The sequence below is a fragment of the Melanerpes formicivorus genome, unplaced genomic scaffold, assembly GCF_026170545.1.
Source record: "Melanerpes formicivorus ecotype bairdi unplaced genomic scaffold, bMelFor1.0.p_v2 SCAF_46, whole genome shotgun sequence".
Taxonomy (NCBI): domain Eukaryota; kingdom Metazoa; phylum Chordata; class Aves; order Piciformes; family Picidae; genus Melanerpes; species Melanerpes formicivorus.
Window position 1 is genome coordinate 2,691,782 of NW_027142398.1, and position 21,663 is coordinate 2,713,444.

The 21,663-nt window shown below is 57.2% G+C and overlaps 1 protein-coding gene across 2 annotated transcripts; it reads right to left on the reverse strand.

Annotated features, from left to right (window-relative positions):
* Positions 1 to 416: 416 nt before the first annotated feature.
* LOC137451820 (C4b-binding protein alpha chain-like) lies at positions 417 to 21,486 on the reverse strand. Of its 2 annotated transcripts, XM_068159613.1 has the most exons (14): positions 21,159 to 21,486; positions 19,583 to 19,734; positions 18,071 to 18,262; positions 15,385 to 15,484; positions 13,987 to 14,072; positions 11,926 to 12,138; positions 10,268 to 10,450; positions 9,373 to 9,561; positions 7,990 to 8,187; positions 5,608 to 5,790; positions 4,647 to 4,835; positions 4,145 to 4,324; positions 3,072 to 3,250; positions 417 to 1,353 (listed from the first exon to the last, which is right to left on the reverse strand). In XM_068159613.1, the coding sequence occupies exons 2-14, from the start codon at positions 19,668 to 19,670 to the stop codon at positions 1,213 to 1,215; spliced, it is 2,121 nt and encodes a 706-aa protein (XP_068015714.1). In that variant the 5' UTR covers positions 19,671 to 19,734; positions 21,159 to 21,486; the 3' UTR covers positions 417 to 1,212. The 2 variants fall into 2 exon arrangements, with proteins under 2 accessions (XP_068015714.1, XP_068015715.1); XM_068159614.1 differs by lacking the exon at positions 18,071 to 18,262 and having other exon boundaries at positions 21,159 to 21,482.
* Positions 21,487 to 21,663: the final 177 nt, after the last annotated feature.

Consider the following 21,663-nt stretch of genomic DNA (forward strand, 5'->3'; position numbering starts at 1 on the left):
CTTCCCTTCCCTTCCCTTCCCTTCCCTTCCCTTCCCTTCCCTTCCCTTCCCTTCCCTTCCCTTCCCTTCCCTTCCCTTCCCTTCCCTTCCCTTCTTTCTGGGTGGGGACAGTGGGAAGAAAGCTCTTCCCCAGCTAGAAGGACTCTGCAGCATCCTGGCCTCACCTCTGCAGGGGGTGGGAGTGAGGCTGCTGTGCAAAGACCTCCCTGTGCTGCCCTGAGAGGAGCTGCAGCCCTCTGGGCCTGATCAATCACCTGCCTTCAGGACATGGTCTAGTGGAGGGGTTGGGTAGGAGGGTGGATGTTGGGTAGGGGATGTGATGGTCTTGGAGGTCTTTCCTCACTTCAGTGCTTCTGTGGTTGATTCAGAAGCAGCTCTAGAGCTAGGACAGAGAGATGCAAAGCCAGAGACAGCTCTCATTGCAACTGCAGCTTTATTGGGATCTGGTGGGGCCCAGCACAAGCTGTGAGCTGCCAGAGCACTTCCCCTTCCCTGCAGGGTGCAGCAAAACTGGAGCCACTTCTTCCTGGACACTCATCTCCAACATCTGCACCCCCCAAGGGGCACCACCATGGCCTGGGGCACACCCAGCCTGCTTGGGAAGCACAGCTGCCATTTCTGCCCTGCTAGAAGCCAGGCTCTGAGGTGTCCTTCATCATGCCTGCTCTGAAGGTCACAGTGAAGTGCTTGGTCACAGTCATGGATGCAGGATATGGAGAGAGTAGCAATTGGCTATGCTGGATGGCTGCTGGGGCACAGCAGCTGTGGGGTTAGCACAGGCTGGTGGCTCTGAGCACCCTGCCCATGCTCAGCAGCCCCAAAGATCCTCTTTCCACTCAGTTCCTTTCTAACTGAGCACTTGTCAGTAGAGCAGACAGAGCTGTCTGGATTCATTTATTGATCTTGAAGGGTCCCTCCCCACCCAAACCCAAGCCTCTGAGTCTAAGCACCCTAAATGGAAAGCTTTCAACTGTATAATGTGGTGGAGAAAGCCACCCCAGGTGAGCTCTAGCAGAAAGAGCCAGAAGAGATCACTTTCTGGCCACCCTTCCCCATGACCCAGGCTCTTCCCAGGCTGACAAATGTTGTCCAGGCTGCTGAAGCATTCGAGTGAATCACAAAGCCATAAACCCCTCTCCCCCCTTCCCCTCAGGTCCACAGGATCACTCCTCACACCCAGAGGATGGGCTCTCATGCTACCAGGGAGGACAGTCAGGGGGAGGATCTCAGCAGCCTGTCAAGCTCCAGGTAGAGTTTCTGGATCTCCAGCAGGGTTTTGAGGTCTGCCATGGGAATTCCACACCGGAAAGGTTCAGCGTTGCGGAGAATCTTCTCACACACCGGAAACCTTTGCTTTGAGAGGGAGCAAAGAGAGCTGGCACCAGGCTGCTGCAGGGCCCAGGGGCTGAGCATCCCTCCCCCCCCCTCCCTGCTGCAAGCCCCTCAGCTGGCTCAGACCAATTGCAACAGAGCAACCACATGCCTGAGGTCAGAGCAGTGCTGCTCCAGGCTAGACACCACCCAACCAAAAAGAGCTCCAAGCTCATCCAGCCCAACCTGCCACCCAGCCCCACCATGGCCACACAGTCCTTGAACCCCACCCCCAAGAGCTGGGGACTCCAGCACCTCCCTGGGCAGCCTCCAAGCTCATCCAGTCCAACCTGCCACCCAACCCCACCATGGCCACTAAACCATGGCCCCAAGTGCCATGGCCACACAGTCCTTGAACACCTCCCACCCAGGGCTGGGACTCCAGCACCTCCCTGGGCAGCCTCCAAGCTCATCCAGTCCAACCTGCCACCCAGCCCCACCATGGCCACACAGTCCTTGAACCCCACCCCCAAGAGCTGGGGACTCCAGCACCTCCCTGGGCAGCCTCCAAGCTCATCCAGTCCAACCTGCCACCCAACCCCACCATGGCCACTAAACCATGGCCCCAAGTGCCATGGCCACACAGTCCTTGAACACCTCCCACCCAGGGCTGGGACTCCAGCACCTCCCTGGGCAGCCTCCAAGCTCATCCAGTCCAACCTGCCACCCAGCCCCACCATGGCCACACAGTCCTTGAACCCCACCCCCAAGAGCTGGGGACTCCAGCACCTCCCTGGGCAGCCTCCAAGCTCATCCAGTCCAACCTGCCACCCAACCCCACCATGGCCACTAAACCATGGCCCCAAGTGCCATGGCCACACAGTCCTTGAACACCTCCCACCCAGGGCTGGGACTCCAGCACCTCCCTGGGCAGCCTCCAAGCTCATCCAGTCCAACCTGCCACCCAGCCCCACCATGGCCACACAGTCCTTGAACCCCACCCCCAAGAGCTGGGGACTCCAGCACCTTCCTGGGCAGCCTCCAAGCTCATCCAGTCCAACCTGCCACCCAACCCCACCATGGCCACACAGTCCTTGAACCCCACCCCCAAGAGCTGGGGACTCCAGCACCTCCCTGGGCAGCCTCCAAGCTCATCCAGTCCAACCTGCCACCCAACCCCACCATGGCCACTAAACCATGGCCCCAAGTGCCATGGCCACACAGTCCTTGAACCCCCCCCCCCAGGGCTGGGACTCCAGCACCTCCCTGGGCAGCCTGTGCCAATCCCTGACCTCTCTGGCAGCAAAGACATTTTTTTTCCTGATGCCCAAACCTCCCCTGCTGCAGCTTGAGTCTCCCTCCCTGCAGGCTTTCAGAACCTGCTGGATGCAGTCCTACAGAATAGCCATAGGATGGATTGAGTTGGAAGGGACCTTGAGGATCATCTCCTTCCAACCCCCGTGCCCCAGGGGCAGGGACACCTCCCAGCAGACCAGGCTGCTCCAAGCTTCATCCAGCCTGGACCTGTGGGGCTTGCCCTTGGGTTTGGCAGAGGGGGTTGGGCTGGCTGATCTCTAGAGTCCCTCCCATGATTCTATCAGTTCCTCTTGTCCTGTCCCAAGGGAGAAGAGACCAAACCCCCCTCTCACTCCAGCCTCCTTTCAGGGAGCTGCAGAGAGTGAGCAGCTCTCCAGCAGCAGTTACTTGGAAGAACAGACCACAAGGCCCAGGCAGAGCCTGGGGATGCTGGTGGGACTTACACAGGTGAGGGGTGGCACCCAGGTGCCATTGGCTGAGCAGGTGGCTTTGGAGTTTTCTCTTGGGTAGCCAGAGTAGCCATTGGGCTGGCAGTGGAAGGAGAGAGTTTCATTCACCTCATACCACAGCTTCTGCGGCCGGACCACCGGGGCGCCCTGTCCAGAGGGCCTGAAACACCGAACTGAGGGGAGGACAAAAGCCAACACCACAGCCATGTCAAGAGAAGAGCCAGAGGAGTAAAGCACCCTAAAAATTCCCCCCCTTGCTGCTGAGTCAAAGCAGCAGCAGCAGCCTGTGCAAAGCCCCTGGGGGGCATCTGCGCAGCGCTGGGACCTCCACCTCCCTGGAGACCCTGTGCCAGCCTTTGAGAACCCCTTCAGTGAACAAAGGTCTTCTAATCTCCAGCCTAAACCTCCCCTAGAGCAACCTGAAGTCATTGCCTCTCAATGCCTCCCATTGGCCACTTGTGGCTCTGGACACAGAGCTGAAAGGGAAAGCCACAGCAGAAGCAGCTCAGTGAGAGGCAGATGGAATCCTCTGGGTTGGGCAAGCCCTTGGAGCTCATTGAATCCAAGCAGTCTCTAACTCTCCCGAGGCTGGTGCTAAGCCAGCTCCATCAGCACCACATCTCTGCCTCTTTAAAATGCCTCCAGGGATTCAGCCACCTCCCTGGAGACCCTCTGCCAGTCTTTGAGAACCCCTTCAGTGAAGAAAGGTCTTTGAATCTCCCAACCTAAACCTCCCCTAGAGCAACCTGAGGTCATTGCCTCTCACCCTATCACTTGTTAGTAGGAAGAAGAGACCAAACCCCCAGCTGGCTCCAGCCTCCCATCAGGGAGCTGTAGAGAGGCAGAAGGTCTCCCCTGAGACCCATCCTGGAGCCTCCTTTGCAGGGCACTGTTGAGAATCATTCAGCTCTTGCCTGGTGAGCAGCAGCTTTGAGGAGCTTGCTCCTGCTGCACAGAGGAGAAGGTGCTAGAGGAGCCCCAAGGACAGACACAGACACACAGTGCTGCACCCCAACCTCTCCACCCTGGCACAGGAGCCACTGGCTCGGCCCCTGGCTGGTACCCACCTGGCTGGCAGGTGGGCAGAGGAGGGTGCCAGGAGCTGTCACTCAGGCACTGGCTCTCAGCAGCACCATGCAGCACGAAGCCTTCCTCACAGGAGAACCTCACAGTGGCCTTGTAGGGAAAGGTGAACCTCTGGGGAGCCATCCTGCCCCTCTCCACTGCGGGCTTGGGGCACCGAACCACTGCAGGGAGAGAGCAGAGCTGGGGGTGGCTGCTGCCCTGCCCCAGGCACCACAGGCACCCAGGGCAGGAGGAGCAGAGCTGCTCTTCAGGATGCTCTCTCATCCCTTCTGTTCTACAGCAGCCCCCAGGCAGCCCCTGCCAGCCCCTGCTGCTGCTGAGCAGCTCATGATGCTGAGACCTTCACACAGGAGCTGCATGGGCATGAAAGTGCTCTGGGTTTGGAGGTTGTGGAGCAGAGCAGGGAGTGGTGCTGGGGCTTAGCCTCCCCATCATCCCCAGGCTCTGGCCTCAGTCTGAGCCCACAGAGGAGACACAACTCACCCTTGCACTCTGGGGCAGGCCCACTCCAGGCCAGGTTCACTCCATCTTCAGAGGTGCAGTAGATGGAGGCATCCCCAACGAGGGCCAGCCCCTCTGCACAGCTGTAGGTCACCTCTGCTCCATAGGAGAAGTGCTCCTGTCCCAAGCCAGAGTGCTGCCCATTGCTGATTTGTGGAGGGGGGTCACAGACTGTGGAACAAAGGGAATTGGTAGCAAAGGAAACAGAATGGTGGGGTTGGAAGTGACCTCTGGAGATCACCCAGCCCAACCTCCCTGCTAAAGCAGCTTGCCCAGGATGCCATCCAGGTGGCTTTGGAATGACTCCAGAAATGGAGACTCCACCACCACCTCTCTGGCCAGCCTGTTCCAGTGCTCTGCCACCCTCAAAGTGGAGAAGTTCCTCCTCATGTTGAGAAGGAAACACAGGGTGGTCACAGGTGACAGTCAACATCACTGCTGGGAAATCAGAGCAAGAGTTGAGCTCCCTGCAAGAGTTCAGCTCCCTGCTTGTAGGGTGCCAAAATTCAAATCCAATTGCTGCCTGGCTTCTTGCCTCAGCTCAAGGCTCCCACTTCTTCCTCTCCTCTAGGAGAGGACACCCCAAACTTTGCAGCCCATGAGCTGGAATGGCCATCATGAGCTCCACCCTCTTCTCCAGACCTTAAGAGTCAGAGAAGCATTTGGGTTGGGAAAGACATTTCAGGTCATTCAGTCCAACCATTCTCTACCCTGGCCCTCAGCACCACATCTCCACCTCCTGGAAACACCTCCAGGGATGGGGATTCAACCACCTGCCTGGGCAGCCCGGGCCAGCATTTGAGAACCCTCTCAGGGCAGAAGTTTCTTCTAATATCCAACCTAAACCTGCCTTGGGTGCAGCCTGGGGCCTGAAGCAGGTCACCCACTGCCTGCTGGTGCTGAGCAGTGATGCAGGAGCCCTCTGCTCAGTGCTCACACCTACCTCTGTCACAGAAAGGTAAGGAGGGACTCCAGCTCATATCATGCTGACACGTGGTGGTGTCCTGGCCCCTGAGGACATAGCCTGCATCACACACCAGCCTTAGCTGGGTCCCAGCTCTGTAGACACTTTGGCTGCCATCAAGCTCTCTTCCATGAGCAATGTCTGGCTTTGGGCAATGAGGTTCTGGAAAGCAGAGGGAGCAGAGGACACTGTGTAAGGGTCAGAACTCCAGGGATGGTGGAGGAAGAACATCTAAACCCTGGGGGAAAGCAGGGACTGGCAGCCAGCTGCAGGGCTGAAGGCTTCCTTTGCAGCTCCAAGGGAGCTCCAGTCAGGTTTTCCTGAGGCTGGGGAGAAAGGAACACACTGCAGAGCTGGGTCCATGCCTGACCAAGCATCCATGCCTGACCAAGCAAGATCCCTTGGGGATCTCAGCACCACACACACACCCCCCCTGCAGTCAGCCCAGGGGCTGTTTGCTCCTCCAGGTGCACTCATGAGGGTGCTGAGCACCTCACAGGCAGCATTAGGGCCAGGACAAGGAATCATCCATGCTCTGGGGCTGGCTGGCCTGTGAGGAGGAGCTGGTCCTTTCCTCCTGGCAGGGTTTTGCTCACTGCTGTAGCCCTGGTGCCCCAGTGCTGGGTGAGCAGTGTCAGCAGTCTCAGGGTTGGGGTTTTTTTTATGCTGTCACATTTGGTTCTGAGAGAGGAAATGCACTGAGGACAACCTCTGCTCCCCAGCCTTGTGTCAGCAAAGCAGCCCAGCCACTGTCCAAAGCACAAACCACATCCCCTCCCAGAAGTCTCCCAGGCTTCTTAGGAACCTCCTAAGCCTCTGGAAGCCACCAGTATGCAACCCTTTGCCATCCCACCTCCCAGGCTCCAGCTCAGCCCCTTGCCAAACCCTTTCCCCTGCAGGTCCCAGACTAGTAGAATGATCCCTTGGGATCTTCTGCTGCCAGTTTCACAGAACCACAGAATTGTTTCAGCTGGGAAATCCTCAGCCATCGACCTGGCACCACCATGGCCACTAAACCATGGCCCCAGGTGCCATGGCCACACATTTCTTGAACACCTCCAGAGATGGGGACTCCACCACCTCCCTGGGCAGCCTCTGCCAGTGGCTGAGAACCCTTTCAGTGGAGAAGTTTCTTCTAATACCCAACCTAAACCTCCCCTGGTGCAACTTGAGGCTATTTCCTCTTACCCTACCATTTGGTACTAGGAAGAAGAGACCAAACCCTACCTCACTTCAACCTCCACAGCTCCTCACCAGTTTCTTTCAAGTTAACATGGGTCCAGAGCAGAGGAGCAAATCCTCCTTGGCTACCAGATGTGGGGTGCAGAGCAGAGGAGCAAAACCCTCCTTGGCTACCAGATGTGGGGTGCAGAGCCCTGGAGCAAAATCCTCCTTGGCTACCAGATGTGGGGTGCAGAGCCCTGGAGCAAAATCCTCCTTGGCTACCAGATGTGGGGTGCAGAGCAGAGGAGCAAAACCCTCCTTGGCTACCAGATGTGGGGTGCAGAGCCCTGGAGCAAAATCCTCCTTGGCTACCAGATGTGGGGTGCAGAGCCCTGGAGCAAAATCCTCCTTGGCTACCAGATGTGGGGTGCAGAGCAGAGGAGCAAAATCCTCCTTGGCTACCAGATGTGGGGTGCAGAGCAGAGGAGCAAAATCCTCCTTGGCTACCAGATGTGGGGTGCAGAGCCCTGGAGCAAAATCCTCCTTGGCTACCAGATGTGGGGTGCAGAGCAGAGGAGCAAAATCCTCCTTGGCTACCAGATGTGGGGTGCAGAGCCCTGGAGCAAAATCCTCCTTGGCTACCAGATGTGGGGTGCAGAGTAGAGGAGCAAAATCCTCCTTGGCTACCAGATGTGGGGTGCAGAGTAGAGGAGCAAATCCTCCTTGGCTACCAGATGTGGGGTGCAGAGCAGAGGAGCAAAATCCTCCTTGGCTACCAGATGTGGGGTGCAGAGCAGAGGAGCAAATCCTCCTTGGCTACCAGATGTGGGGTGCAGAGCAGAGGAGCAAAATCCTCCTTGGCTACCAGATGTGGGGTGCAGAGCCCTGGAGCAAAATCCTCCTTGGCTACCAGATGTGGGGTGCAGAGCAGAGGAGCAAAACCCTCCTTGGCTACCAGATGTGGGGTGCAGAGCAGAGGAGCAAAATCCTCCTTGGCTACCAAATGTGGGGTGCAGAGCAGAGGAGCAAATCCTCCTTGGCTACCAGATGTGGGGTGCAGAGCCCTGGAGCAAAACCCTCCTTGGCTACCAGATGTGGGGTGCAGAGCAGAGGAGCAAATCCTCCTTGGCTACCAGATGTGGGGTGCAGAGCAGAGGAGCAAATCCTCCTTGGCTACCACTTCCAGCTCTGCCCTACCTGGAGTGCACTCCAGCGCTGGTGGATCCCAGCTCCCATTACTGAGGCACCAAAGGACGACCTGGCTGGGATGGTCTTTGAAAGCGTAGCCGTCGTTGCAGGTGACTTGCAGCCTGTCTCCAAACACATAATGCTCTTTCTCCTCCCAGGCAAACACAGCCTTCCCGTTCCTGATGTCTGGATTTGGGCAAAGGATCCCTGAGAAAAGCCAAAAGGTAGCAAGTGTGAAGCCACCGCCCAGGGCAGAGCCGTCAGGAGGAGAGCAGGGTCGTGGAGGACAAAAGGATGGGTGTTTGGTGAGACAAAGACACAGCAGGAGACTAAATCTGTCCCAGCAGCATCCCTGGGTGCTGCTAGGAGGGGGAGGTGGCTGCGAGGGACTCTCCAGCTGTAGCTTGGGTGGAACAAGGAGCACTCAGCACCACAGGGACTGATTGCACAGCTTCAAGGGAGTAGAAAGAAAGCCGAGAGAAGAGGAAGTCACAAGCTCAAGAATCGCGAGTTCAAGAGCCCCCCCAAGATCCTGGGCATCCTGAGCATCCCAGCCCTCAACAGCAGACAGCATGCAGGTCATGGAACCATGAAGCTGCTGAGGCTGGAAGAGACCTTGGAGATCATCAGGTCCAATCCCCTCTTCAACACCTCTAGGGATGGTGACTCCACCACCTCCCTGGGCAGCACATCCCAAAGGCCAATCTCTCTTTCTATGAAGAACTTCTTCCTAACATCCAGCCTGAACCTCCCCTGGCACAGCTTGAGGCTGTGTCCTCTTGTTCTGGTGCTGGGTGCCTGGGAGAAGAGACCAACCCCCACCTGGCTACAGCCTGCCTTCAGGGAGTTGGAGAGAGCAAGAAGGTCTCCCCTGAGCCTCCTCTTCTCCAGGCTAAGCAACCCCAGCTCCCTCAGCCTCTCCTCCCAGGGCTGTGCTCCAGACCCCTCCCCAGCTTTGTTGCCCTTCTCTGGACACCTTCCAGCAGCTCAACCTCCTTCCTAAACTGAGGAGCCCAGAACTGGACACAGGACTCAAGGTGTGGCCTCAGCAGTGCTGAGCACAGGGCAGAATGACCTCCCTGCTCCTGCTGGCCACACTCTTCCTGATGCAGGCCAGGATGCCATTGGCCTTCTTGGCCACCTGGGCACACTGCAGGCTCATGTTCAGCCTACCATCAGCCAGTCCCCCCAGGTCCCTCTCTGCCTGGCTGCTCTCAGCCACTCTGCCCCCAGCCTGTAGCACTGCATGGGGTTGCTGTGGCCAATGTGCAGCCCCTGGCACTTGGATGTGTTCAATCTCCTGCCCTTGGCCTCTGCCCATCTGCCCAGCCTGCTTCTTCACTCAGGAATCATTCTGCCAGGTGGCAGGCAGCTGAAGGAAGCTGCACTTACTTTCACAAGGCTGTGGAGCTTCAGACCATGTGAAATCTGGCAGACACTTGATGTGCCTGGTGGTTTCCCCTGGGCTGAACTCGTGGCCCTGCCTGCACTCGTAGGTAACGATGGTGTCCACGGGGAAGAGGTTCCCAGCCAGCTTTGCCTTCACAGCATTAGCCACATCTGGAGGGCTATCACAGCTGCCTAGGAGAGAGACATCAAATTAGGGCCAGTGCTAAATCAAGGAGGCATCAAATCAGGGACAGGGCCAGTGCTAAATCAAGGGGGCATCAAATCAGGGACAGGGCCAGTGCTAAATCAAGGGGGCATCAAATTAGGGGCAGTGCCAAATCAAGGGGGCACCAAGTTAGGGCCAGTGCCAGAGACAAATCAAGGAGGGTCCACAGTGGTATGGAACAAAGGAACCCAGAGAGCACTGGGGTAAAAGTCCTGGGCTGGTGGTGCTCTTCTGAGATGCAGGTGGTGGTCTGTGCCCAGTGATTCACAGATCATGGAATGGTTTGGGTTGCAAGGGACCCTCAAGGTCATCCAGTTCCAACAGCCCTGAAAGGACCTGGCCCCAGCCTCTTGCCCCTCACCCTTTAGCCCTTGCTGAGCATTGCTCACATCCCCACTGGGGCTGCTCTTCTCCAGGCTCCTCAGCCTTTGCTCCTCACAGAGATGCTCCAGGCCCCCTCAGCACCTGTGGAGCCTCCACTGGACACCACAGCTTAGCCTCTATGGCCTCAAGTCATGAATTCCTTGAGTGCCAGAGAGGGATTGTCCCCGAACCCCAAAAGTGAATCCCGGAGCCCTCACTCCCAAGTCCTGACCCCCTTAGAGGGGTGGGAACCAACTTGAAGCGAAGCTGCTGGGTGAGGTGGAGCAGTGCTGGGTCCACCAGGCTTACTGAGCTGGCAGAGGGGCAGTGGGGGGTCCCAGAGGCCATCTTCCTTGCAGGTGGAGGTGTCGCTGCCGTTGAGGCTGTAGCGGAAGTTGCAGTCCACGAGGACGGTGTCCTGGTAGCTGTAGGAAACCTGGAACCCACTCACCAGCCTCCCATTGGGGATGTTGGGATGCTCACAGCTAACCACTGCAGCAGGGAAAGGAGCAGAGAGGTCCACCAGGGCACCCACAGCAGCTTGCCCAGCATCACAATGCCCAGGGAGGGGTTGGAAGCTTCTCCACCACCCCCCTGGGCAGCCTGCTTCAGGGCTCCAGCACCCTCACACCAAAGAAGTTTCTCCTCATGCTCAGATGGAATTTCTTCTGTTCAGGTTGGTGCCCATTGCCCCTTGTCCTGTCTCTGGGCACCACTGATAAAAGCCTGGCCCCATCCTCCTGCCTCCCATCCTTTAAGCATTTATTGGTCAGTATTGATCAGATTCCCCCTCAGCCTTTGCCTCTCCAGGTCCCTCCCCAAGTCCCTCAGCCTTTCTTCTCAGGAGAGATGTTCCAGGCTCCTTGTGGAATATTCTTCAGTCCCCACAGCTCCTGATGCCCTTTGCAGTCATCATGTTTTGCACAGGGAAGATCCACCAGCTGCTCTGCAAACACCTCCAAACCCCTGCTCCCACATCCCTGCCAGCCTGCTGAGCAGCAGCAGTCATGAGCCCTGCAATGCAAGGCCCTAAATCCTCTCACTCTGACCAAACCCAGGTGGCCTCATCTGCAAGAGCATAGAACCATAGAATCAACAAGGTTGGAAAAGACCTCAAAGATCAAGTCCAACCTACTGCCCAGCACCATCTGATCAACTAAACCGTGGCACCAAGCACCCCAGCCAGGCTCTTCCTAAACACCTCCAGGGATGGGGACTCCACCACCTCCCTGGGCAGCACATCCCAATGGCCAACAACTCTCTCTCTGTGAAGAACTTTCTCCTCCCCTCCAGCCTAAACTTCCCCTGGCACAGCTTGAGACTGTGTCCTCTTGTTCTGGTGCTGCTTGCCTGGGAGAATAGACCAACCCCCACCTGGCTACAACCTCCCTTCAGGGAGTTGCAGAGAGCAAGAAGGTCTCCCCTGAGCCTCCTCTTCTCCAGGCTAAGCAACCCCAACTCCCTCAGCCTCTCCTCCCAGGGCTGTGCTCCAGACCCCTCCCCAGCTTTGTTGCCCTTCTCTGGACACCTTCCAGCACCTCAACCTCCTTCCTAAACTGAGGAGCCCAGAACTGGACACAGGACTCAAGGTGTGGCCTCAGCAGTGCTGAGCACAGGGCAGAATGACCTCCCTGCTCCTGCTGGCCACACTGCTCCTGCCGTAGGTCAGGATGCCATTGGCCTTCTTGGCCACCTGGGCACACTGCTGGCTCATGTTCAGCCTACTATCAACCAGTACCCCCAGGTCCCTCTCTGCCTGGCTGCTCTCAGCCACTCTGCCCCCAGCCTGTAGCACTGCCTGGGGTTGATATGGTCAATGTGCAGCACTTGGTGGTTCCAGCAGCAGAAGGGAGAGAGACAGCTCCAAGCTCCAGCAGAGGGTGCAGCAGGCAGTGGAGAAGGGGCTGGGGCTGGAGCTGCTGCCATGCCCCCGGGGGAGCTCCCACCTCACCCTGGGACCTCCTCACCTTTGCACTCTGGGGGTGGCTTGCTCCAGACCCCGTTGACATTATCTGTGGTGGTACAGAAGATAGAGGCATCTCCAACCAGGGAGAAAGGTCTCTCTCCCCTCCTGACAGTGTGGCACCTGTAGGTCACCGATGCTCCATACTCAAAGCTCTCTCTGCCAGCTGCATTGTGCTCCCCATTAGCTATATTGGGAGGGGGCAAACAAGGGATTGCTGGGGAGGGAGGGAGGGAAGAAGAAGATAGAAAGGAATTAAGTCATTTTAAATCAAAGGTCTGGTAAGAAAAAAAAAGCTCTGAAACCCAAGGTGCCAGAAGGGGCAGATCTCAGCAATCATTGGGCTGGAAAAGACAGTATCACAGTATCACTTAGGTTGGAAAGGACCTCGAGGATCATCGAGTCCAACCTATCAACACAGACCCCATGCCTAGACCATGGCACCAAGTGCCACGTCCAATCTCCCCTTGAACGCCTCCAGGGTCGATGACTCAACCACCTCCCTGGGCAGCACATCCCAATGCCGAATGACTCGCTCGGTGAAGAACTTCCTCCTCACCTCCAGTCTAAACCTCCCCTGGCACAGCTTGAGACTGTGTCCCCTTGTTCTGGTGCTGGTTGCCTGGGAGAAGAGGCCAACCCCTTCCTGGCTACAACCACCCTTCAGGTAGTTGTAGAGGGCAATGAGGTCTCCCCTGAGCCTCCTCTTCTCCAGGCTAAGCAACCCCAGCTCCCTCAGCCTCTCCTCACAGGGCTGTGCTCAAGGCCTCTCCCCAGCCTCGTTGCCCTTCTCTGGACATGCTCAAGTGTTTCGATGTCCTTCTTAAACTGAGGAGCCCAGAACTGGACACAGGACTCAAGGTGCAGCCTAACCAGAGCAGAGCACAGGGGCACTATGACCTCCGTGCTCCTGCTGGCCACACTATTCCTAATGCAGGCCAGGATGCCATTGGCCCTCCTGGCCACCTGGGCACACTGCTGGCTCATATTCAGGTGGCTGTCGATCAGCACCCCCAGGTCCCTCTCTGTTTGGGAGCTCTCAGCCACTCCGACCCCAGCCTGTAGCTCTGCATGGGATTGCCATAGCCAAAGTGCAGCACTCGGCACTGGGACTTGTTGAATGCCATCCCATTGGCCTCTGCCCATCTGTCCAGTCGGTCGAGGTCCCTCTGCAGAGCCTTTCTACCCTCTAACTGACTAACATCTGCCCTTGAAGCTCATCCAGCCCAACCTTCAATCCAGCACTGCCAAGGCTGGTGCTAAGGCACAGCCCTCAGCACCACATCTCTGCCTCTTTTCAACATCTCCAGGCATGGAGATTCCACCAACCTCCCTGGGGAGCCTGTTCCAAGTCTCTGAGAACCCTGCCAGCTGCACCAGCAAGTTGCACAGCAGCCCACAGGCAGCAGAGCTCTGCCTCTGCTGCCAACTGCTTTGGAATTTACCATATTGGGTATCTGGGAATGGTGTTTTTTGTACTGCCAGAGTGGTCAGGGATTGGCACAGGCTGCTCAGGGATTGGCACAGGCTGCTCAGGGATGGGCACAGACTGACAGGGATTGGCACAGGCTGGTCAGGATTGGCACAGGCTGCCCAGGGATGGGCACAGGCTGCCCAGGGAGTTGGTGGAGTCCCCATCCCTGGAGGGGTTCGAGAGAGGTGAGGTCATGGCACAGTGGCCATGGTGGTGGCTGGGTTGCACTGGATGATCTCAGAGGGCTTTCCCACCCTGTGATCCTGGCAACAAAAGGTCCAAATGGATCATCCTGTTCTCTGGGAAGTGCTGTGGAAAGGCTTTGGCAAGAGGCTGAGCTGGTGGCTGGCAGGTGGGATGCCAAGGGCTGGGCTGTTGGCAGTTGCCTGACTGCCAGAGGGGGAGGGAAGCTGGTGGTGGTTTTTATTTCCTGTAGGATGATGCAAGAACCAAACCAAACCAAATAATAAAGCTTTCCAGGCTCCCCCATGCACCAAACTGCTGAAACCCTCAGCAGGGCAAGGTGACAGCTTCTGTGTGTCCCCCCCCAGTGACATCCAAGCTGCAGATCAGTGCAGGAGCTCCGCTTACCCTCGCAGAAGGGAATGTCTCTGTCCCATGTAACCGTCCCATCAGCAAGGACACAGTGGATCTGAGGACTTCCAACCAGCCTGTACCTGCAGGACACAGAAGGGGAAGTCACTCTGCAGACTCAGTTTTGATGTGCTCCACAGAATGGTTGGAAAAGGCCTCCGAGACCGTCCCAGGCCAACCAGCGACCCCACACCGCCGTGGCCCCAGGTGCCACATCCACACCTCTCTTGGCCACCTCCAAGGAGAGAGACCCCACCACCTCCAAAGGAGAGAGACCCCACCACCTCCAAGGACAGAGACCCCACCACCTCCAATGGAGAGAGACCCCACCACCTCCAAAGGAGGGAGACCTCACCACCTCCAAGGGAGGGAGACCCCACCACCCCCAAGGAGGGAGACCCCACCACCTCCAAAGGAGAGAGACCCCACCACCCCCAAAGGAGAGAGACCCCACCACCTCCAAAGGAGAGAGACCCCACCACCTCCAAAGGAGAGAGACCCCACCACCTCCAAGGAGGGAGACCCCACCACCTCCAATGGAGAGAGACCCCACCACCTCCAAAGGAGAGAGACCCCACCACCCCCAAAGGAGAGAGACCCCACCACCTCCAAGGGAGAGAGACCCCACCACCTCCAAGGGAGGGAGACCCCACCACCTCCAAGGGAGAGAGACCCCACCACCTCCAAAGGAGAGAGACCCCACCACCTCCAAGGAGGGAGACCCCACCACCTCCAAGGGAGAGAGACCCCACCACCTCCAAAGGAGAGAGACCCCACCACCTCCAAGGAGGGAGACCCCACCACCTCCAAGGGAGAGAGACCCCACCACCTCCAAAGGAGAGAGACCCCACCACCTCCAAGGGAGGGAGACCCCACCACCTCCAAGGACAGAGACCCCACCACCTCCAAGGACAGAGACCCCACCACCTCCAAGGACAGAGACCCCACCACCTCCAAGGACAGAGACCCCACCACCTCCCTTGGCAGCCTGTTCCAGTCCCTGACCACTCTTGCAGCAAGGAGATTTTTCTTCTTGTGCAACCCCATCCTCCCCTGGTGCAACCTGAGGCCATTTCCTCTTGTTCTGTTGCCAGTTACTTGGGAGGAGAGACCAACCCCCAGCTCACTTCAACCTCTGTCAGGGAGTTGCAAAGAGCAAGGAGGTCTCCCCTCAGCCTCCTCTTCCCCAGGCTGAACAACCCCAGCTGCCTCAGCTGCTCCCCCCAGAGCCTTCCTGCTGGGGTATTCCAGAGGCTGTGACATTTCATTCCCAGTCTGTGGGCACCTACACACTGGGAGGGGTTCTGACAGCACAGCCTGGAGTCTAGAGGGAAAAGGCTTGAGAAGAATGAGTGGGGAAGAAGAGGCTCCATGTCCTGAGTGCTCCTGGCTTACCCAGTGTTGCAGGTGAAGTTCACTGCTGAACCAAAGTAGAACTTCCCTGCCAGGATGAGTCTGCCATTGTCAGGATCTCCAGGGTAGCTGCAGAGCTTTGCTGGGGGACAACAGAGTTAGTTCTGGTTGCAGTTTCTTGAGGAATTGGGAAAAGGCAGCAGGAAAGCAGAAAACTCCTCCAGTGCTGAGCAAAGGGCTGGAGCAGAGACCTCCAGGTTTCCCTTCCAACCCTAAATCATTCCCTAATCCATGATGCTGTTAGGACCTGCACAGCTTCCCTGACTGCAGCAGGTTGGAAGGGATCCTCAAAGATCATCTTGGCCAAATCCCTGCAGGCAGCAGGGGCACCTCCAGCCAGAGCAGGCTGCCCAGGGCCACATCAAGTCTCATCTGGAATGCCTCCAGGGCCTCAACCACATCCCTGGGCAACCTGTTCCAGCAGTTCACCACTCTCCTTGTGCAGAACTTCCGCCTGATGCCCAGCCTGAACCTCCCCTGATCCAGTTCCAAACCACTGCCTCTCATCCTATCCCTCCAAGCCCTTCTGAACAGTCCCTCCCCAGCCTTCCTGGAGGTCCCCTTCAGATATTGAAATGCTGCTGCAAGGTCTCCCTGGAGCCTTCCCTTCTCCAGGCTGAACAGCCCCAGCTCTTTCAGACTCACCTGGGATCCCTAGAGACCAACAGGAGTCCTCTCTGACTCTGCTCTCCACCATCTCCATTTAGCAGCCTAAATCCTCCCAACCTCATGTACACTCCAAGTGCCTCCCTGCCTCCTGGACATGAGCCTTGCTTGGTGCTGTCTGCTCTCACCCTAACTCTTCTCATGGCTGTTTCCTTCCCCTGGCTTTCCCTCAATCCCCCTCCCCAGCTCTTGGTCTCACTTGATTTCATTTGCTCAGCTTTCTGCCTGCTTGAGGTGCAAGAAAGCCTCAACCCAGTTTCCCTGTTCCAGCATTTCACCACTCTCCCTGTGCAGAACTTCCTCCTGATGCCCAACCTGAACCTCCCCTGCTCCAGTTCCAAACCATTGCCTCTCATCCTACCCCTCCAAGCCCTTCTGAACAGCCCCTCCCCAGCCTTCCTGGAGGTCCCCTTCAGATGTGGGCCATGACCTGCAGCCAGCCTCTGCAGGCAAAGGTTCTGTAGCAGCCCTGGCAGGTGTGAGAATGTTTCCTCACCTCCTACTGCCAACCTGAAAGACTTTCTTGGACCTGAGAGTCACAAAGTGCCTGAGCAGAAGACCATCCTGTGAGTCAGCAAGGACCACAGCCAGCACCAAAGCAGATTCCAGCTTTTGCCATCAGGGAATAGTCATAGAATGGGTTGGGTTGGAAGGGACCTTAAAGGTCACCCAGTTCCAACCCCCTGCCATGAGCAGGGACATATCCCACCAGCCCTGGCTGCTCAAGGTCTCATCCAACCTGGCCTTGAACACCTCCAGGGAGAGACCAGGGTTGGTTTGTTTTCTAACTTGTCTGTTTCTTAGTTCCCCCAACAGCCCTTGGCCTTCTAGCTTGGATCATCCTGAGACAGAGAGACAAGAAAGCTCAGTAAGGGAGCCTGAAGCATGACAGTCCTGAAGGAAAGAGGGGATTGGATGTGGCACTTGGTGCCATGGTTTAGTCATGAGGTCTGTGGTGCCAGGTTGGACTTGATGAGCTTTGAGGTCTCTTCCAACCTTGGTGATACTGTGATACAACTGAGTGCTCCCTTCCAACCCCTGCCAGTCATTCCCTTCACTGGATACCTCCACAATGAATACTGGCTGTCCCTCTTTGTTCCAGCTATTGCCATCATGGAACAGTCATGGGATGGTTTAGCTTGGAAGAGACCTTGAAGCTCATCCACTTCCACCCCCCCTGCCATGGGCAGGGACACCTCCCACCAGCCCAGGTTGCTCAAGGCTTCATTCAGCCTGGCCTTGAACACTTGCTGCACTTGCAGCCCGCAAAGCCAATCAGATCCTGGGCTGCATCAGAAGTGTGGCTAGCAGGTGGAGGGAGGTGATCCTCCCCCTCTACTCAGCCCTGGGGAGACCCCACCTGGAGTACTGTGTCCAGTTCTGGAGCCCCTATTACAAGAGGGATGTGGAGGTGCTGGAAGGTGTCCAGAGCAGGGCCAGGAGGATGAGCAGAGGGCTGGAGCACCTCTCCTATGAGGACAGACTGAAGGAGTTGGGGCTGTTCAGTCTGCAGAAGAGAAGGCTCCGAGGTGACCTCATTGTGGCCTTCCAGGATCTGAAGGGGGCTACAGGAAGGCTGGGGAGGGACTGCTCAGGATCTGAGGTAGTGATAGGACTAGGGGGAATGGAATGAAGCTGGAGGTGGGGAGATTGAGGCTGGAGGTGAGGAGGAAGTTCTTCCCCATGAGAGTGGTGAAGCCCTGGAATGGGTTGTCCAGGGAGGTGGTTGGGGCCCTGCCCCTGGAGGTGTTTAAGCCCAGGCTGGCTGAGGCTGTGGCCAGGCTGATCTAGTGTGGGGTGTCCCTGCCCATGGCAGGGGGGTTGGAACTGGCTGATCCTTGTGGTCCCTTCCAACCCTGACTGACACTGTGATGCTATGATACCTCCAAGCAGAGGGCAGTTGTCGGTGTGGCAGAGCTGGTGCCTGGCACCAGGTCACTCACCCCCACCCCCAGGGGCGGGTGCGGAGGCAGCGGCCGGGCGCGGGGCCGGCGGTACTCACGCAGGCAGAGCTCGGCGGAGCCGTGCCAGTCGCCGTTCCTGCCGCAGACGAAGGTGGTGGAGACCTCAGCGTTCCTGACGTAGCCAGGCCGGCACCTGTACTGCACCTTGGATCTGAAAGCAAAGGTGGTGAGGCCAAGGAACTCCTCCTTGAGCTCTGCAGACGCCAGGCGTGGGGGAGCGCTGCAGGAACCTAGAGACACAGCAGCTCCGTCAGCAGGAGGCTGGCAGCTGAGTTCTTCCCCCAGGCACCCAGCACCAGAACAGGAGGACACAGTCTCAAGCTGTGCCAGGGAAGGTTTAGGCTGGAGGTGAGGAGAAAGATCTTCCCAGCAAGAGAGATTGGCCCTGGGATGTGCTGCCCAGGGAGGTGGTGGAGTCCCCATCCCTGCAGGTGTGGAAGAGGGGACTGGATGTGGCACTTGGAGCCATGGACTTGTCATGAGAAGAGACTCCAGAGAAGGGCAACAAAGCTGGGGAGGGGTCTGGAGCACAGCCCTGGGAGGAGGGGCTGAGGGAGCTGGGGTTGCTTAGCCTGCAGAAGAGGAGGCTCAGGGGAGACCTTCTTGCTCTCTGCAACTCCCTGAAGGGAGGTTGGAGCCAGGTGGGGGTTGGGCTCTTCTCCCAGGCAAGCAGCACCAGAACAAGAGGACACAGTCTCAAGCTGTGCCAGGGGAGGTTCAGGCTGGATGTTAGGAAGAAGTTCTTCCCAGAAAGAGTAATTGGCCATTGGGATGTGCTGCCCAGGGAGGTGATGGAGTCACCATCCCCGAAGGTGTTCAAGAGGGGACTGGATGTGGCACTTGGTGCCATGGTTTAGTTAGTCAGGAGGTGTTGGGTGATAGGTTGGACCTGATGATCTCTGAGGTATTTTCCAACCTCATTGACTCTATGATTCTAAAGCAGTAGGAGCTCTGGCCTGATTTACTCTGAAGGTCCTCTTGAGGACACTTTGGGGCCCTCAGAAGTCGGAACAGAGAGGAGAAGCACAGCCTGCGACTGGGGCTCATAGGATCCCAGAGTGGTTTGAGTGGGAAGGGACCTTAAAAATCATTCAGTTCCAACCCCAAGCCCCCCATGGGCAGGGACACCTCCCACCACAGCAGGCTGCTCAAAGCCTTATCCAGCCTGCTCTGAAACACCTCCAGGGATGAGGTGTCCACAACTGCTTGTGTTCCCTTCTCTGGGATGGCTGAGGCTGGCAGGGACAGAGCAGGAGCATTGCCCTAGGAGGTCCTGTCTGCTCCTCACACCTCCTGCAGCACTTTCAGAGGCTGGGCACACACAGACTGCAGATGAATCCTTCCCTCTCCCCACTTTGCACCTCTTCAACTGCAGTAATTTGATGTCCAGTTTACAGAGAGAGGAGAAAAGGCAAAGGGAGATGGATCCTGATCACCCAGATTTACAGTGATCTGGAAATGCACAGGCAGCACCCAGGCCCTGTGAACCCCAGGAGACTCCTTTGAGGAATCTTAGTGTATCCCTTGGCTCCCTCTTCATGTTCACTTACTCTGGACAGCCCCAACAAGAGCAGCAGCAAGGCACAACCCAAGGAGGACAGCATGATCCCTCTGCTTCCCTGGCTCCAGAGCTGGCATCTTCCCTTGTTCCAGCTTCCCTGCCTGGAGATCCCACAGAAGTCACTTTTCCCACACCTAATATCTGTAGGAACAGCACAGGAATATTCATACTCAGGATAACCACAGCCCATCCAGACAGCTCTCACTCCTCCAGCCCTAAGCAGCTCCTACAGTGGTGGCTGGAGACCAGAAGCTGCAGGAGCTCATAGCAGCGCTGTAGGAGAGCATGGAGCAGCTCTTATGCAGCTGATGGGACTGTGAGCCAGCACAGAGAAGCTGAGCTGCTGGGGAAGAGCTGGATTTGGGTGAGGAATGCTGGCTCCAGCAGACCAGACCCAGAGAAGTGAAGAGAGAGCATCAGCAGGACAGCTGATTCATCAGTTTAGTGCAAATAGCATGAACTGGAGTGAAGCCACAGAGCAGACAAATCATCCAGGAGACCAAATTGAATGGAATTCAGTGCAGTTTGGACTCAGAGACTGGGTTTGGAAGAGAACCTCTAAGGTCAACTTGGCCAAACCCCTGCAGGCAGCAGGGACACCTCCAGCCAGAGCAGGCTGCCCAGGGCCACATCAAGTCTCATCTGGAATGCCTCCAGGGCCTCAACCACATCCCTGGGCAACCTGTTCCAGCAGTTCACCACTCTCCTTGTGCAGAACTTCCTCCTGATGCCCAACCTGAACCTCCCCTGCTCCAGTTCCAAACCATTGCCCTTCACCCTATCACTCTAAGTCCTTCTACACAGTCCCTCCCCAGCCTTCCTGGAGGTCCCCTTCAGATATTGAAATGCTGCTGCAAGGTCTCCCTGGAGCCTTCCCTTCTCCAGGCTGAACAGCCCCAGCTCGCTCAGACTCACCTGGGGTCCCCAGAGACCAACAGGAGTCCTCTCTGACTCTGCTCTCCACCATCTCCATTTAGCAGCCTAAATCCTCCCAACCTCATGTACACTCCAAGTGCCTCCCTGCCTCCTGGACATGAGCCTTGCTTGGTGCTGTCTGCTCTCCCCTAACTCTTCTCATGGCTGTTTCCTTCCCCTGGCTTTCCCTCAATCCCCCTCCCCAGCTCTTGGTCTCACTTGATTTCATTTCCTCAGCTTTGTGCCTGCTTGAGGTGCAAGAAAGCCTCAACCCAGTTTCCCTGTTCCAGCAGTTCACCACTCTCCCTGTGCAGAACTTCCTCCTGATGCCCAACCTGAACCTCCTCTGCTCCAGTTTCAACCACTGCCTCTCATCCTACCCCTCCAAGCCCTTCTGAACAGCCCCTCCCCAGCCTTCCTGGAGGTCCCCTTCAGATGTGGGCCATGACCTGCAGCCAGCCTCTGCAGGCAAAGGTTCTGTAGCAGCCCTGGCAGGTGTGAGAGTGTTTCCTCACCTCCTACTGCCAACCTGAAAGACTTTCTTGGACCTGAGAGTCACAAAGTGCCTGAGCAGAAGACCATCCTGTGAGCCCCAACCCAGTTCCCCAGAGGAGCAGCACCTGAAGCTGCCCTGCTCAAAGCCATCTCACCTGGAGGTCTGGCAGCAGGAGATGGAGAGACCTGGGGTGCTCTGCTCTTGCATGGCCAAGGGCTGGCTCTGCCTCCTCGCTCTGTCCAGGCACCTCAGGGCTGGAGGAGGAGCTCCCCCACGCCTACATCCTTAAGTACTGCTCCATCCAGGGAAGACTGACTTCTGCAGAAGGCAGAGCTGGACCAGTCGACCCAGAAATCATTACCCTTTCAGCAGAACAAAGGAGAAGTTATTTATCCAACCCCCAGCCACAGAGCAAAACACTGCAGCCCTGAAAGCCCCTGAACGCAGCCCAAGCAGATGTTGAAATCCTTTTGTTTGCTGTGTGGAGCTGCCAAGTCCTTCACAGAAACCATCCCTGCAGAGCAGGATGCTGCCCATTCCACCCTGACACGGTGGCACCCAGCCAGGGCTGCTCCCCGGTGGTGCCCAGGGGCCTCGGGCACAGTGTGATGACCTCTTCAGGAGGGCTGCTTCACCCTGGGGTACACCAACCATCGAGC